Raw genomic sequence first — 15441 nt, forward strand, 5'->3', positions numbered from 1 at the left:
AAGATAAACGTCACTGCGATGACAGACACCATAAACCCGACTCGGGCACTGAAACGCTGCCTTGAGACCACTGTCCCAACCAGACACTGTCAAACGCCAGCACCTGGAATCAGGGCTATCAGTTTAAGCAGTAAGGGGACCTCGGCTGTCCTAAGCACCTGTCAGACGGTGCGCAGGCGAGGGCGGGGAAACGTCTGAGTCTGCCGGGGCGCCTGGGCCTGGCCAGGCATGTGCAGGTACGGGTAGCCGTCAGCCTCCGTGAGCACCACAACAGCAGCAGTCTGGTGGCAGCTTCACACATCCGCTCCGGAGTCCTCGATGACCCCGCCAGGGAAGGTCACTTTGATAGGTAAGTCACTCAGTCTCACTCAAGCCCCTCACTGACACTCCAGGCCCTGCCCTCCCCATCACTGTCTCTACTTCCTGGTTCAGCTCCCTGGAGCGTATTCGTGCAGATACGAGCCAAGTACGAGCCAAGTATGAACGCAGCGCTATCTGGCCCTTTTTCTACACAAAAGGAAGCAGGCTGTGCAGCTGTCTCCACTGTGCTCTCGTTCAGTCACACACGTCGCAGGTCTTTCCAGTACAGAGGGAGCCCCGCTCTTCCCTACAGCCGCAGGGAATGCAGGCACGCCACGCCTGACTTTAAAGTCCCCAGGGACGGGCGCTTGTCAGCCCCAATCTCTGGCCATTACAAACCAGGCAGCAATGTCACCTTGGGGCATGTCAGTGTGCACACTTCCATCTGCTGATGCATTCTCACGGGGATAAAGGGTAGAGATGACATTCACAGTTGTTACAGATATTGCTGGCAGCAACGGAAGCCTGCCTGTTCCCCGACAGGAAGGGGGGTGTCAGTGCCGCATCAGCCACAAGGAAACAGGCTCAGAGACTTCCAGAAACCTGGCTGAAAGCCCATTCACCCATTCATTCATTCACTCACTCCGTGTATACCATGTGCCAGGCACTGAGATTGCAATAAATAAACAACAGGAACACTTCCTGCACGGAATTTACATTCAAGTGGAAAGAAAGGAAGTGAAATGTAGAAGATTCGATGACATTATGTGCTTTGGAGAAAAAACAAGCCAGGAGAGAAGACAGAAAGTGCTGCTGGGTTTGGGTGGGAGTGGGGAGTGGGGGGAGGGTAGTAACTGCCTCATGAATGATGCAGAGAAAGGCCCCTTTCTCTGGTGGGGGTGACAGCTGAGCAGAGACCTGTAGGCCAGCAGAGAGCAGGCCCAGAGGCCACGTGGGAAAGAGTGTTCCCAGCACAGGGAAGATACCGCCAAGGCCCTGAGGCGAGGCAGCCCAGCATGAAGAGGAACGGCAGAGAGGCCAGTGTGCGTGGAAGAGACAGGGGCGGATGTGGTCACACTGCTAAGGGCAAAATGGAAAGTGAATTTAGGTCCATCAGCCCCCAAGCGAGTATGCCATCTTCTAAGGCACAGCCAAACCTCAACCAGCTTTGACAGCCTAACACAGCCCCTCGCAGGCAGAGGGCAGGTAAAAGCGCCAGCCTAGCTCAGACCCCAGTCCAGGGTGGGAAGCCCCTAGGGAGGAGAAGCACCCAGGGCAGGCGGTAGTCACTCACCTCTAACTGCCCTGGGTTATCATTTGGTTTAACAAAGAAGAAGAGAAGAGAAAGCATCTTAGGTTTTCTTTGGAATTAAGAAACAGATACCTGGAGCATTTTACTCAATAAATGAAAAGAATAAAAATTATGCAGCCCAGATTCCGTACACAAGGGTCCAGTATATCTTGTTCTAGAAAATGGTTGGTTAAAAAAAAAGAAAGGACCCTTAAAGGGGTCGATGTTAAGTAACAGATTTTCCCTTGGGCTTGAATTCTCCAGTAACAATGCAGCCTTGATCTGGATGAGGACGAGAAACGCCCCCGGCAAGCCAGTGTCCCGGAGGGGCTCCTGAACAGAGGTGCGGCTGGGTGGCTGCAGAGAGGTGGTAGGGTAAGTGGGTAGGCATACTGGGGGAGACTGCAGCAGGGTGGCCAGCAGAGGCTCAGGACAGAAAGCTGGGGAGGGCCCGGGACACGGCGGTGGGTTTCGGGGAACACCTGGCAAGCGCAGGGAAGCAAGTCTGGGAACGTGAGCTGGGCCGCAAGGCTGCAAGTCCCAGGCAGAGGAGTTGGGCTCTGACCTTGCAGCCCCTGAGGTACAAGAAGCCACCGAGAGGGGGAAATGTGACCAGTCTGGGGGAGATGTGCTGTGAGCATCAAACACACACTGGATCTCCAAGACTCAGTGCGAAAAGAGAAGCGACACATCTCATTAGTCAGACTGATGATATGTTGACATGATAATATGTGGGGTATACTGGATCATTATTCAAATTAATTTTTCCACCTTTTTACTGCAACCACTAGAAAATGTACACTTGCGTACGTGTTTTGCATTCTGTCCCTACTGGCCGTGCTGTGGCACGCAGGCCGCTTCTGAAAAGAGAGGCGACACAACGGCATGGGATCCCTTGGCCGTGGACAGGTGGAAGGTGGGTGCAGTGGGAGAACCAGTTAGGAGGCTATAACAATTGTCCCAGCCCTGGACAAAGGGCTCCTACAGACAGGAGAGGCCCCAGGAGAGGACTAACCACACATTCGGCAGGGGGTTGCGGGGGTTGAGGCTGTGAGCTTGAGTGACCGGGGAGACGGTGGTGCTGGCCTGTTGAGAGACGGAGAAGACTGAGCGGGGTGGGGGCTATTCTGGGGGAGAAATCCGAGGGTCCTTATCGAGTACCAGTACCAAACTAGTTGCCATTAAGTCGATTTTGACTCATGACGACCCAATATGTTGCAGAGTAGAACTGTGCTCCACAGGGTTTTGGTTTTCAAGGCTGAGACCTTTCAGAAGTAGATCTCCAGACCTTTCTTCCGAGGTGCCTCTGGGTAGGTTCGAAAAGCCAACTTTTCCATTAGTTGTTCAGTGCTTAACAATGTGCACCACCCTGGGCCACCTCCTTGGTGAGCCAGCAGCTAGAAGTACCACTCTGGAGCTCATGCAAATGACCCAGCTAGAAGTACCGCTCTGGAGCTCACGCAAACGACCAGCGGAGACCAGGAAAATCACATCTGTGACATCCTAAGGCGGCATCCACAGGACAAGATGGCACAAAGAGGTGAGGGAAGTTTGAAACTCTGGGGAAAACCCACCTACAAAGAGCGGGAGAAAAGCCAGCAGAGCAGAAGGCAGACCAGAGAGAGCACCTGGAAGTCCCACGAGCAGAGAGCGGGAAGGAGGAAGGAGCTGGTGCCCAGGGAGTCTCCCAGCCCCTGCGTCCTGTGACAGGCCCTCTGCTCCCTGGAAGCTGAGGGGACAGGCCAACAGGCAGGGGAGGATAACTCTTCCATGTACCTGTCCTCAATCTCAATAAAGCTGCAGGCTGCCAGGTGGGTGGAAGGGAAGAGAAGAGCGGAATCCTGGGCGGCTCCCCCAGGTGGGGCAGGTGTCAGGGGAGAGGGAAAGAGGGAGGGAGAGAAAGCAGCTGGGGAGCAAACAAAGGGACGGCTCCGAACCAGCTTTCAGTGAGGCCCCCGGCAGGGCCACAGGGCGCACCTTCACAGAGTCCAATTAGAAAGTGCTCCAAAGCCAATTCTAATAATTACTTTTGTTTAAAAAAAAAAAAAAAACAAACCTATCAATGCGACATTCCTGTGTATGCTTCACCACAGCACTTGGGTGAAGCGGCGCGTGTGGGCGGTAAAGGTTTATTTCATCTCCCTGTTCACACAGGGACCTCCCCCACGTTTCTAATTCCAAACACCAAACAAACTGAGTTCAGGGTAGGAACCCAGTGAAAAAAAAATCAAACAAAACAGCCGCAAAACCCTACCTGACCTAACAGCATTAACATTTTCTAAATATACTACATGTTAAAAGGAAACAAGAATAAAAATAAACCTGTAACCACGCTGAAGCGCCATTGCTAAAGCAACTAGTTTTAACTTACGCTTTTGAAAGCATTTAACTTTCCTTCTTTTCACTACTCTCAGCACGGCAAGCAGGAAAAATGTTTTCAGGGGACGGATATGCATTTGGCAAGCCAGGTATTACCTGCTAACAAAAAACACCAAAACAAACAACTCAAAACCACGGCAGCTGGCGACAAAGTCCTAACGTGGCCACAGCATAGACGGCTCGTGTGAGGCGGACGCGGAGAGGGCGGCCTCTTCCCAGAGGAAGCATTGAGGAAGGCTATTTCGAAGCCATGGCCCCAGGTTGAGGCGTCATTTCTGCCACTGTGAAAACTTGAAGGAGATCATTCTGTGTTCATTTCCTTCCTTTGATTAAAAAAAGCAACACCACAACACTATGGAGATGCACACGGCTGCTCTCCCGTTCGCAGTTACAGAGGCAGAATACTCCACGGTGGAGCCTGGCCCAACTCCCCTACTGCTGAGGGCCCTGGGCAGAGGAGGGGCTGCAGCTGGCACGAGTGCCCGTCTACACCACCCAAGGGCCCAGGGCCATCTCCTCCTCCCATGGGCTTCAGTAGAAGGGATCTAAACGTGCCCAGGAGCCAGAAGCCAGCCAGTGCGTTCTCCCCAGCACTACCACCTGTGACAGGAGCAAGCCGAGAGCAGTGGGGTCTCACCACACGGCAGCAACGGAAGAAGCCAAGGTAAGTTCTTTATAAGTTTTACATGTTAACCAACAATGAAAACACACTCGAAAATCCTTAAGAGTGGCTATTCTATGGCACTAACTCTGAAATCATGGAAATGTCTACAAAGATGCGCACAACTAAGTGCAGCAGCGTCACACGGGCACTATCTCTGGATAACTCCTCGCCCCTGCGGGTGCGGCAGAGCCGTGACACTCCTTTCCAGGCAGTTCCATGGTCTGGAGCTCATCGGATAGACTGCGTGCCCAAACACTCTGCATAAAGGCCCGTGAGACGTTTTCAAGGGCATAGCATGCCCGGGACCTGATGCTACAAACAGAAACTTCCAGTCTGCTTTAACAGCTTAGAGTAAGCAGAGGCTGGGGAGCTGGGGTATCACTGCCTACTCGGGCCCACATCCAAGGCGGATAGGGCCAGGGGTTTCTATCTCCTCCTGGGCTGCAACTGGCACGGCACAGGCCCAGGAAGCAGGGCGCCCTTCTGCTGATAAAGTGAACCACCAGGACCAGACTCTGGGGTGGCACAGTCTACAGGTGCCTCCCGTAGAGGGCACGACCCTGACAGCCTTGCCTCAGTAAACAACTTCAAAAGATGATGAAGGTCAACAGTGAGCAGTGCCATCTACAGGTGACGTTTCCCATCTTCTTCGGTCTTCTCTATTTTGCTATTTTTCTATAAACAAGCATTTTTACTTTTTAATTAATAAGAAAATCATCTCTGATTCCAAAATGGGAAATTTTCATCTATCCTTAATCTTAAGTGGATTTCTGGAATTTAAATTCCATCCCATCCTTCCATCAGAGCATTTATTATCTGTTCACGTACCAGGCACCAGAAGGAGGCAAAGGCGGGAGTAATTACCATTATGTGTGCACCTGCGCCCATGTGTGCAACTCAGGTGTCTGAGAGAAGGGCTCTACGACAGCAAGGCAGAGACACACGGTGAGCAGCCCCACGCTTCTGCCTTCCTCCCGTGCCTCTCTGCCAGGGCTGCCCTGCTCTCACCGTCTTGTCCTGGAAACGTCTAATTACCCTTCAGAGCTGGTGGTATCTCACCTCCCAAGAAAGCCTTGCTTCCAACCCCTAGAAAACAAAGAACCTCTGGGTTTCTCCTCTACCTTGCACTTTACTGGGCACTGAGCAGGGCTTCCCCCCCAGGCCCTGGCTAAGCACTCTGCTCAAATGGCATCTTCTCACCTCCCCACGAACCTTTCAGGTGGGCACTGTTCTCATCCACTGCACAAGCCAGGAGGAGAGGTTCAGGAGCAGACCAGGCCCTGCAAGCAGGAAGTGGCAGGGCTGGAGCTCGACACCAGGTGTGCTGGCTCAGGTTCTGACTCACTCTGAGCCTAGGTTCTAAACCACTAGGCTGTATATCTGGAAGCGTCATGGTGATTTACTGATCGTTCTAAAAGTGCCTTTGGATGTGATACGATGGGATGGCCAGCATCCTGGGATAGAATCTTCTCTTACTATACTTTCTCCACAGACAGTTTAACCTCAGGAATTCAATGGCTGTTTATATGCTGTTATTGTTAGCTGCCATCCAGTCGATTCCAACTCATGGTGACCCCGTGTGTTACGGGGCAGAACTGCTCCACAGGGTTTTCTTTGCTGTAACCTTAACAAAAGCAGATCACTCAGCCTTTCCTTCCACAGTACTGCCCAGTGGGTTCGACTCACCAACCCTTAAGTTAGCAGTCGAATGCAAACTATTTGCACCACCTAGGGGCCTTATTTATAAGCTAACAACTCCCACGTTTTTATCTCCAGTGTTCAGCTTCAGATCTGCACATCCAACCTCCTCCATGTGGCTGTTTTATGGTCCTTCTGAACTTAGGGAGTACCAAAAGGAACCTCTGCTCCTTCCCCAGGTCTACCCAGTGCTGGAGGTGATGGCCAGAAACCTGAGTCACTGACACCTCTCTCCAATTCAGTCTCCAAAAAGCAGTGAGGCTGAGGCTGCAGGACCCATGCCTGAGGCTGCAGGACCCATGGCTGAGACTATATGGGTGTGGCTCCAGGACCCATGGTTGAGGCTACAGCACCCACGGCTGAGGCTGCAGGACCCACTGCTGAGGCTACAGGATCCACGGCTGAGGCTGCAGGACCCATGGCTGAGGCGACAGATAAATCTATACTTAGGCCAGAAGACAAGCCCTGAAATATCTGCCCCCAACTTCAAGCCCCTCACGTCCCACCACCAGATCCACTGTCTTCCTCTCAGTCCCCGGGGCCTTCAACTACTGCCCCCTCTGCAGAAGTTCTACCTCCACCTCCTATCTGGCTGGCCTCCTTCTCAGGCGAGGCTCAGCTTAAAAGGGAAGACGTGTGTGTGTGTCTGTCTGTCTGTCTGTGTGTCTGTGTTTCCTTGTGTGTGTGTGTGTGTCTGTCTCAGGACCACTCTCTCCTCTTCCATCACTATTCAAGGTTCTAAGAGTGCCTGTGTGTGGGGCATTGGGACTTATACCTGCCTCCTTTCCTGGACGGTGGGACAGGAGGTTTTATTCACTGCTGTAGACTCAGTGTGGGCTCTGGGTCGGGGGTCAGGGTCTGCTGAGTGAATAAAAGAACAGCCACAATGCTAGTCCACGCCCTCAGCTCTCACCTGGACAGTTACTAGAGCCTCCTCACTGGTGTTCATTCTGATCCACCTTCCACAAGTGCTGACAAGAGTTCTAAAGAACACACGTGATCCTGTCACTCCCTTGAGTAGAAGCCCAGAGGTCCCCACAGCCTCCAGTGTCAGATTCAAAATTCTTCACAGGACACGAAAGGGCTTTTACAATGTGGTTCCCATTTCTTTTCAGCTTTGCCTCTTGCCGCTTGGACCCCATGCTCTATGATTCAGCCACACCAAGTCACACACCAAGCTGTCTTCTCCAGCTCTGGAAGCCTTTCTTACCCTCTTCTGACTCCTGTGCACCCTTCAATACCCAGATCAAATGTCACCGTCTGGAAGCCTTCTCTGACTTTCCCTATAGGACTTATCTTTTGTTTTTATTATACGATACTTGAAACACACTGAAGATCACACTTAACACACAGCCCTTGGCACTGTGCTCACATCTCTACGGCAGCAGTACTCCAGCTGTCAGTCCTAACCACCCTGAGAGCTCCTGGCAAGGCCAGGATCGATCCAGCAGCCCTGCCATGGGGGCACTGGCAGCCAAGGACCAGGAAGGGTGTGTGGAACCCATTTCCGGTTCCACTCCTACCACTAACTTGCGACCTGATCTGATCTTCTCTTTGACCATTTCCTCATCTGTAAAATAGGGACAGCGGCCCACCCTACCGTGTCCCTCTCGGGTAGAGGATGTAAGTAAGAGCACTGTGAAACCTCTAATCTCACACTAGTGCAAAGTCACTCCTGGCACTCTCTGAGAAGCAAATCTCGATGACCTCTGCTCTGGACAGTCTGATCATCCTCGGATATAAGCATTATGCACACAGTCAAAGAATTTCCTTACTGTGAAGGGCAACTGGTTTCAGCCTCAACCTGTACATGCCAAGCCGGTATTAAACCATACACAGTCCGAGCACTGCGACCAACCACTTTTCAAATAAAACATAAGAAGAGTGTAAGTCATGCTTGAGTCAGGAAGAATGAGGAGCTACCTTCTCGCCTGCAGCTCAAAGTCCCCCAGAGGACGGGGTGGGTCTGCTGCTGCAGCCTGAGTGCTCTTGCAGCTCTACCCCCGGCCCCCCCACTGAGGACTACACAAACCTCTCCTTGTTCTCCAAGTGGCACTCCGTGCCAGTGCCATCGGGGCCAGAGCAGCCTCCGGATCTTGTTTGCCAGCAGGCCTTCACGTGGTTCCGGCCCCTCCCCCTCCATCATTCTTCACCTGCCTAAACACAAACAAAACCCTACACTGATTCCGAATGTGCAGGCTCTGGTAGCAGTGCCCACAGGGCTGCTTTCGGGCCCCTCCCCCCTTCCACCCAAAGAGGGGGAAAAAAACCGACCGAGCTTCTTAGAAACCATTTCCTCAGAGGATGTTAATAAAACCAAAAAACCAAACCCGTTGCCATCGAGTCGATTTTGACGCATAGCAACCCTACAGGACAGAGTAGACAGAACTGCCCCGTAGGGTTTCCAAGGAGCGGCTGGTGGATTCAAACAGCCAATCTTTTGGTTAGCAGCCATAGCTCGCTGGAGCTCTAACCACTGCACCACAAAACATAAGTAAACAGAGTATTTTCTGCTTAAGACTTTTTTTTTAATTGAAATGGGGTTAAATACTTTTCCTCTACAACTTGTCAATCCAGATGGCAAGGTTTGTTTCCAGTCAACCCGGATGAAACTAGGAAAGGAGATGACATGTTTCAGAAGATCTCATCACATCCGCTGGCCAGTCAACCAGGAGCCCCCCTGGGTGGACACTGGATATGCATGGGCGGTATACACCATAGAGGCTGCAGGGGAACCAGAGTTTTAACTGAAATTGTTCAGGGTGAATATTCTTCCCCAAACAAAATTATTTCTTTTAAAAAACAGAACCTATAATGTCCTTCTGTTCCAAGTTCTCAATGTGAAAACCGTACAACAATATCAAAGCGTCGGTTCCTTTCTGAGAGAGGGTGCCCACAGGACCTGCCCCTTGTCAGATAAGGGTTGAGGTCACAAGTAGAGACTGGAACCCAGGGCTTCTTCCTCTGCAAGCCTACCTTGTCTTTCCCATCTGCAGCTAGTAAGAAAGTCACACTGAAACAAAGAGGAGGAAGAACACCAAATATGTGATGGCAATATTTGGGGCTGAAAACCTGTTCCAATGGCTTTTTCAAGTACAACCTATCTGGCAACTTCTATCTGCCACGTTTATGAGTCCCAACATGTTCCTGAACAGATAGCTCAGATATCTCAGGCACCTTCCAGAATGAAAGAGAAGACACTAGAAACCCCGGTACATACAACACTGGCAATTGCTATGTCATGTTATCCTATTTTAAGTGGCAGGATTTCTAACTATGTCAAAGGTGATTTTACAGTAAATATTTTCCAGAGCCAGACAACTACTCCTTAGCCAAATGCCTATCAAACACACACACAAAAGCTTTAGCTACCACTTAAGCAGCTTGAGGAAATGTCATGAAGGTCCTGAATCTGCAAGAAATTTTCTGGTGATGTGAACAAAGTCTGGAATTCTGTAACTTCTTATTTAAATTATATACACCAAGTCATAGTCTCATCCCTCTCTCCACTCCACAGTACAAGAGCTTAAAGCACATGCTATAGACACCTGGGCATGCTCCATAAAAATGCACAAAACAGAAACACCAGGGAGGACAGGTGAAGGTCAGCAAATTAACTAGCACATTTACACGCGGGTAATACTAGGTAGGACGGCTGAGCCAGTAAAAAGGGGCTTAGCTCACAGTGTAACAGAAGGCCCACCACCCTTGGTAGGAACGGATCAATTCTTTAAAGGGATGCTTAACAGCTAAGACAGGGTGCTACTTACTTCCTCATTAAATAGTTTGCTAGTTTCTTTTTTGACTGGGTCTATAAGCTGGACTTGGCCTGCGGAAAAGCCCACTAGGAGAGAGACACTTTCTGCTGTGGCTGTTAGGTGGTTGAAGTCATGACAAGTAGGCTGTGTTCCTTTGTAAATCCTTTTATCTATTGGTTTACTCAAGTCAGCAGCCTGGAGGAGAGAGAGAAAAATACATACGGTAAACAGCACATTGAGATGAAAAGTCTAAGTTACACTATGTTATCTCCATTATGATGTTTCATCTTAAAAACGAAGTTACTTAAGTTTTTCAGTTGTGACTTAATATTCATCTAGCATTTTATAAACTTTCACATACATTTGCTAATTAGATATCAGACTATCCAAAATATGTTTAAAACTGTTACTTTCACAACCTATTTTATTCTCCTTCAAATATCTGTAGCAAAGACTCCTGAATTTCAGGAGTGAAAATCCTTGAAATACTCAATGTAGGATTTTGCGAAATGCATTTTCAAGCATTTTCTAATCCTGGCCACGTAAAAACTCAGCTTTCCAATATATCTGCAGCACCTAAATGCCCACTGGTGAATTAATTACCTGCAGCCCAGTGGTTCTCAAAGTGTGGTCCCCAGACCAGCAGCAGTATCACCTGGCAACTTGGAAATGGAAATTCTCAAGCCCCACCCCACGGCAAACAGGCAAACAAAACCGGGAACTCTGGGGTGGGGCCCGGAAATCCTCACTGAACAAGCCCTCCAGGTGATGCTGATGCAGGCTCCTGGCTGAGAACCCCTGCTGTAGCCAACCCTGAGCAGGCTCCTCCCTGCCTGGGTCACAGACCCCTTCTCTATCAGCTTTCAGGCAACTCTCACTGAGTCCACAATCAAAGTGCTTTACACGCCTCATCTTTAATCCTTACAATAATCCTTCAAAGTGGGAAATATTTTCCCCATCTTACAGATGAAAAAACAAGTTTAGGGAAGTTAAATATTTAACTCGGCCAAGGTCACATACCTACCCAGTAAGTGGCAGGACTGGATTCTGAGCCCAGGCTCGTTTGAACATAAAGGGAATGAAGGAAACACACACACACACCTCCCATACACATGCACACCCACACACGCACACCCACACACCCCATACATACTCGCCCATACACATGCACACCCATACACGCACACCTCCCATACACATGCATACCCACACACACATACTCCCCCATACACATGCACACCCATACACGCACACCTCCCATACACATGCACACCCACACGCACATCCCATACACACACACACCCCACACTCCCCCATACACGCACACCTCCCATACACATGCATACCCACACACGCACACCCACACACACCCCCACACTCCCCCATACACGCACACCTCCCATATGCATGCATACCCACACGCACACCCACATGCACCCCCCGTACACACACACCCCCCACACTCCCCCATACAAGCACACCTCCCATACACATGCGTACACACACCCACACCCCCCACACTCCCCCATACGCACATACCTCCCATACACATGCATACCCACACACACACACGCACACCCCCACACACACCCCCCACACTCCCCGATACACGCACACCTCCCATACACATGCATACCCACACACACACCCCCATACATACACACACCCCCCCACACTCCCCCATACACGCACACCTCCCATACACATGCATACCACACACCCACACACCCATACACACACCCCCACACTCCCCCATACACGCACACCTCCCATACACATGCATACCCACACCCACACACACCCCCATACACACACCCCCCACACTCCCCCATACATGCTACATGCACACCTCGCATACACATGCATACACACACACGCCACATACATACACACCCCACACTCCCCCATACACGCACACCTCCCATACACATGCATACACACACACACACACACACACCACACACATCCCAAAGTCAAAAGCAAATAAATGTTTTCTCACTCTGGCAAAACATGGTTTTCAACACCCCCATCCCCTCCTCCACCACCACCACCACCACAATTTTAAGGCATTCTTCTCTTCATGAGAAATGTTCTGTGCAATCCCAATATGCTGGGCTGTTAGTGTTGAAGTAAGGGAAGCCCACCCACCCCCACTCTTGTGTGAAAGTCGCAGGTGGAGAGAGCTAACTGTGCTCATCCGGTCCTTCAGACCTCCACTCAGGCCGCTGTGCCACCATTCACCGCTCCAGTTCTCCACTGACCCCTTCATTAGGTTCTGGAGAGTTCTTTCCTCCAAAGAGGCCTGTGACATTGTACTGAGTATTCTAATGTTTGATTTCAAATAAGAAATATAAATACTGAGTAGACAAAAGAACCCCGAAGTTACAGGCGTCTTTGAGCAAACGCAAACCTGAGTGTGTGGAAGTCTGAACCTGAGTAACGGCGCTATTCTGGAAGCCCCAGGGCAAAGGGACACGGGTACATGCCATGCGGACACTCTCCCAGCCTCACCTCAGTTAAAATGGAGATGAGAACCTCTGTTCTACCAACCTCACGGGATTGTCTGGAGGATGAAATAAGAGAACATATACATGAAAGAGTCTTGAAAGGTGTCATATAAAGTTCTACACAAAACAACAGGGGTTCCTGACTTCGGACCAAGGGGGAAAAGGCCTGGAGGATGGGACGAGTAGGTGCTGTCCCAGCCAAGTGCTCAGCAGAGGCCTGAGAGTGAGGGGTCTGTGGAAGCCCGGGAAAGGAGGCTCCCCGCCAACAGACAGTCTGAGGGAGGCGGCTCCTGAGCTGGGTCCTGAAGCCTTGGAAAGAGGAGTCTAGGCTCAGGGAACAACATAAATCATCTCAGAGCAAGGACTATTCCAGCAAAGTAACAATAATTGAAAAATGTAAAATAAGATAAAACTAGTAGCTAGAGACAAAAATCAAGTTTGAAATATGAATAATTAAACCGACACATGATCAGGATATCAGCATACACAACTCTTCAGACTTTAAAAAAAAAAATGTTCAGGGAATTTTCCCCTAAAAGGGTATATCTAAAAAGTATACACTTAAATATAAAAATCAATTCAAAGGCAAGGGGAAGTGAACAGAGAAAACATACTACTATATAAATTAAATGAGCAAAAGAACACATAAGGTTTCTCAGAAACAGCAGGGTAAGCCAAAGTGCCAATTTTTCCAATTACTGCCCCCAGTTCCGTTCCATTCATGGGTCCTTGACAGTAAGTAGCTACATTAGCCTGTCTTTGGTGTATTTCTTTTACAGCCTTGCCCCCAATATGGAACTTCACTGAAAAGATGTCATCCATAATTAGATTACATGTAAATGCACAGCGAAAGTATTTTAAATGTCAGCTGAAAGATTATTTTTACTCTTCAATCAGGTAAACAGTCCACAAACATCCTGTTTACTCATTTGCTTATTACCAAACTTCCTTCCTAGATCACTGCTACTCAAAGCGTGTCAGTCCATGAATAGCCTGTTACCATTCTGTGGTCGGAAACCCTGGCAACATAGTGGTTAAGTCCTATGGCTGCTAACCAAAGGGCTGGCAGTTCGAATCTGCCAGGCACTCCTGGGAAACTCTATGGGGCAGTTCCACTCTGTCCAATAGGGTCACTATGAGTCGGAATCGACTCAATGGCAGTGGGTTTGGGTGTTATTTATTTATTGGTATTCTGTGGTCAAATTAAGAACAGAAATAAAAAATAAGCATTTAGAAACTTCCATGGCAATCTGAAACAATAATCTTCTATCTGTTGAATCTACTAAAAAGAAAAATAGAGCTTGTATTCTGCATGTCTTTTTCAGTTTCATTTTTTATTTTACAATGTCCAGAGAGTGGACAGTTTTTTTTAATAGGTCCTCCCACTAGTGTGGGAAGCACTCTCCTAGAAGACACAAGGGTAGGCAGGCCCGAGGAACACACGGGCTACCTCTTACCTCAGGTCACCTCTCCCTCCCCAGTCCCAATGGCACTGACCACACCATATAACCAACTAACCATATGACAGCAAAAGTCCGGCCAGGTACCTTTCCCCCTATGCGGAGGGAGAACCACTGTGACGCCTGAGTGACTGCTAGGTGTCTGCCCCTGTGGAACTGTATTTCTGGAAAACTCTGGGCTCCAATGAGCTTCTGTTGGTGCCTGAGCTTTCTGGAGGCCCCTCCCCCGCCAAGGGGGTGGAAAGCCAGGCTCCACAGGACTGCCTCTGACACACGCTGCCATCACCAAGTTCTCTCTCTTTTTCCATTGACTCGTCACTGTCTGATTTTCTCCTCCTCCTTTGTTTTTTGGGGGCAGGTGTGGGGGGACGTGTCAACACATACTCTGAACTCACATCCTTTTTGGTAGTAGTAGCCACAACCTGGGCCCGCTACTCCTCTCCCTCACAGGCTTATCTGCCCCTGACAGGTAACTTCTAAGGAGAGGTGTCTGGTAGGAGGAAAAAGAGCCCAGACTCTGGAACCAGGCAGGCTAGGTTCAAACCCTGCCTTGGGCAGGTATTTATTTTCCCCAGTCTGAGCCTGGGGACAGGGGAGGACTGCAGATAACGGGTACAAAGCACTCAAATGGCAGCTACCATGATTAATTCATCTCCGTCACATCCCATCTCTGACTAAAATGTTTCCGCGGGCTACTAATTTCCATCACATCAAAAACTATGAAGCCACATCTAGCAGGCAGGTCTTCCAGGTTTAGCCCATCCCACATGGCAGCAATCTCACGGCCATCTACCGAGCACATTCTGCGTGCCGGGAACCTCACCCTCACCCCCTCGTGTCAGTCACCCTTCAGAGCATGCACTTGGGGTATCCACCCTTTCCCTGTGAGGAAGCTGGAACTGGACTGGGAGCCAGTGCTCCACACCACTACCCACCCCGTACCCTGCCCCTTCGCTGTCCTGAGCTGTAATCCCACCGGCAGCCCGCCTGGCCTCACCATGGCCTCCGTTGGTGGTGGGCTCCTCTCCCCCCTCCCAGGAAGCCTGTGCACCAGTGCCCATCCCGCCACCTCAGGGAGCTTTACACACTATCCTCCTTAAAAATTAGGCTCTCCTTTTTCTCCGTTCTCAAGTATTTCGTTGTTCCACAACACTGAGTATTTAATCACTTACATGATTACAGAATTGTTTTATGTCTACTGTCATCAATTACAATGAAATTATAATCACAATTTTAAAATCACAATAAAAACTCCTTTAAGAAACAGAACTTCTGTGGGTGGGGCCAACATGGCAGAACAGCCAGATGCTTCTGGCGATCCCTCTTACAACAAAGACCCTAAAAAACAAGAGAAACGATTGTATTTATGACAAGCTAGTTTTTT

General features: G+C 49.8%; 1 protein-coding gene across 10 annotated transcripts in view; it reads right to left on the minus strand.

Annotated features, from left to right (window-relative positions):
- The window catches only part of WDR20 (WD repeat domain 20), an 87406-nt gene that overhangs the window by 9187 nt on the left and 62778 nt on the right, over nt 1–15441 (minus strand). For 5 of the 10 annotated variants that reach the window (XR_010323228.1, XM_010588833.3, XM_064292953.1 and 2 more), the window contains exon 2: nt 10103–10285. The exons of 2 other annotated variants lie outside the window; for them this stretch is intronic. Coding sequence is in view for 5 of the 8 variants with exons in the window: in XM_010588833.3 (XP_010587135.1) it covers nt 10103–10285 (183 nt within the window). In the remaining 3 variants the exon portion in view is untranslated. Of the gene's footprint in view, nt 1–4235; nt 9057–10102; nt 10286–12601; nt 12654–15441 lie in introns of those variants that run through there. 3 more of the 10 variants (XR_010323229.1, XM_010588831.3, XM_064292954.1) reach the window with 2 other exon arrangements.

Source organism: Loxodonta africana, chromosome 10 (genome assembly GCF_030014295.1).
Source record: "Loxodonta africana isolate mLoxAfr1 chromosome 10, mLoxAfr1.hap2, whole genome shotgun sequence".
In the NCBI taxonomy this organism is placed as follows: Eukaryota; Metazoa; Chordata; class Mammalia; order Proboscidea; family Elephantidae; genus Loxodonta; species Loxodonta africana.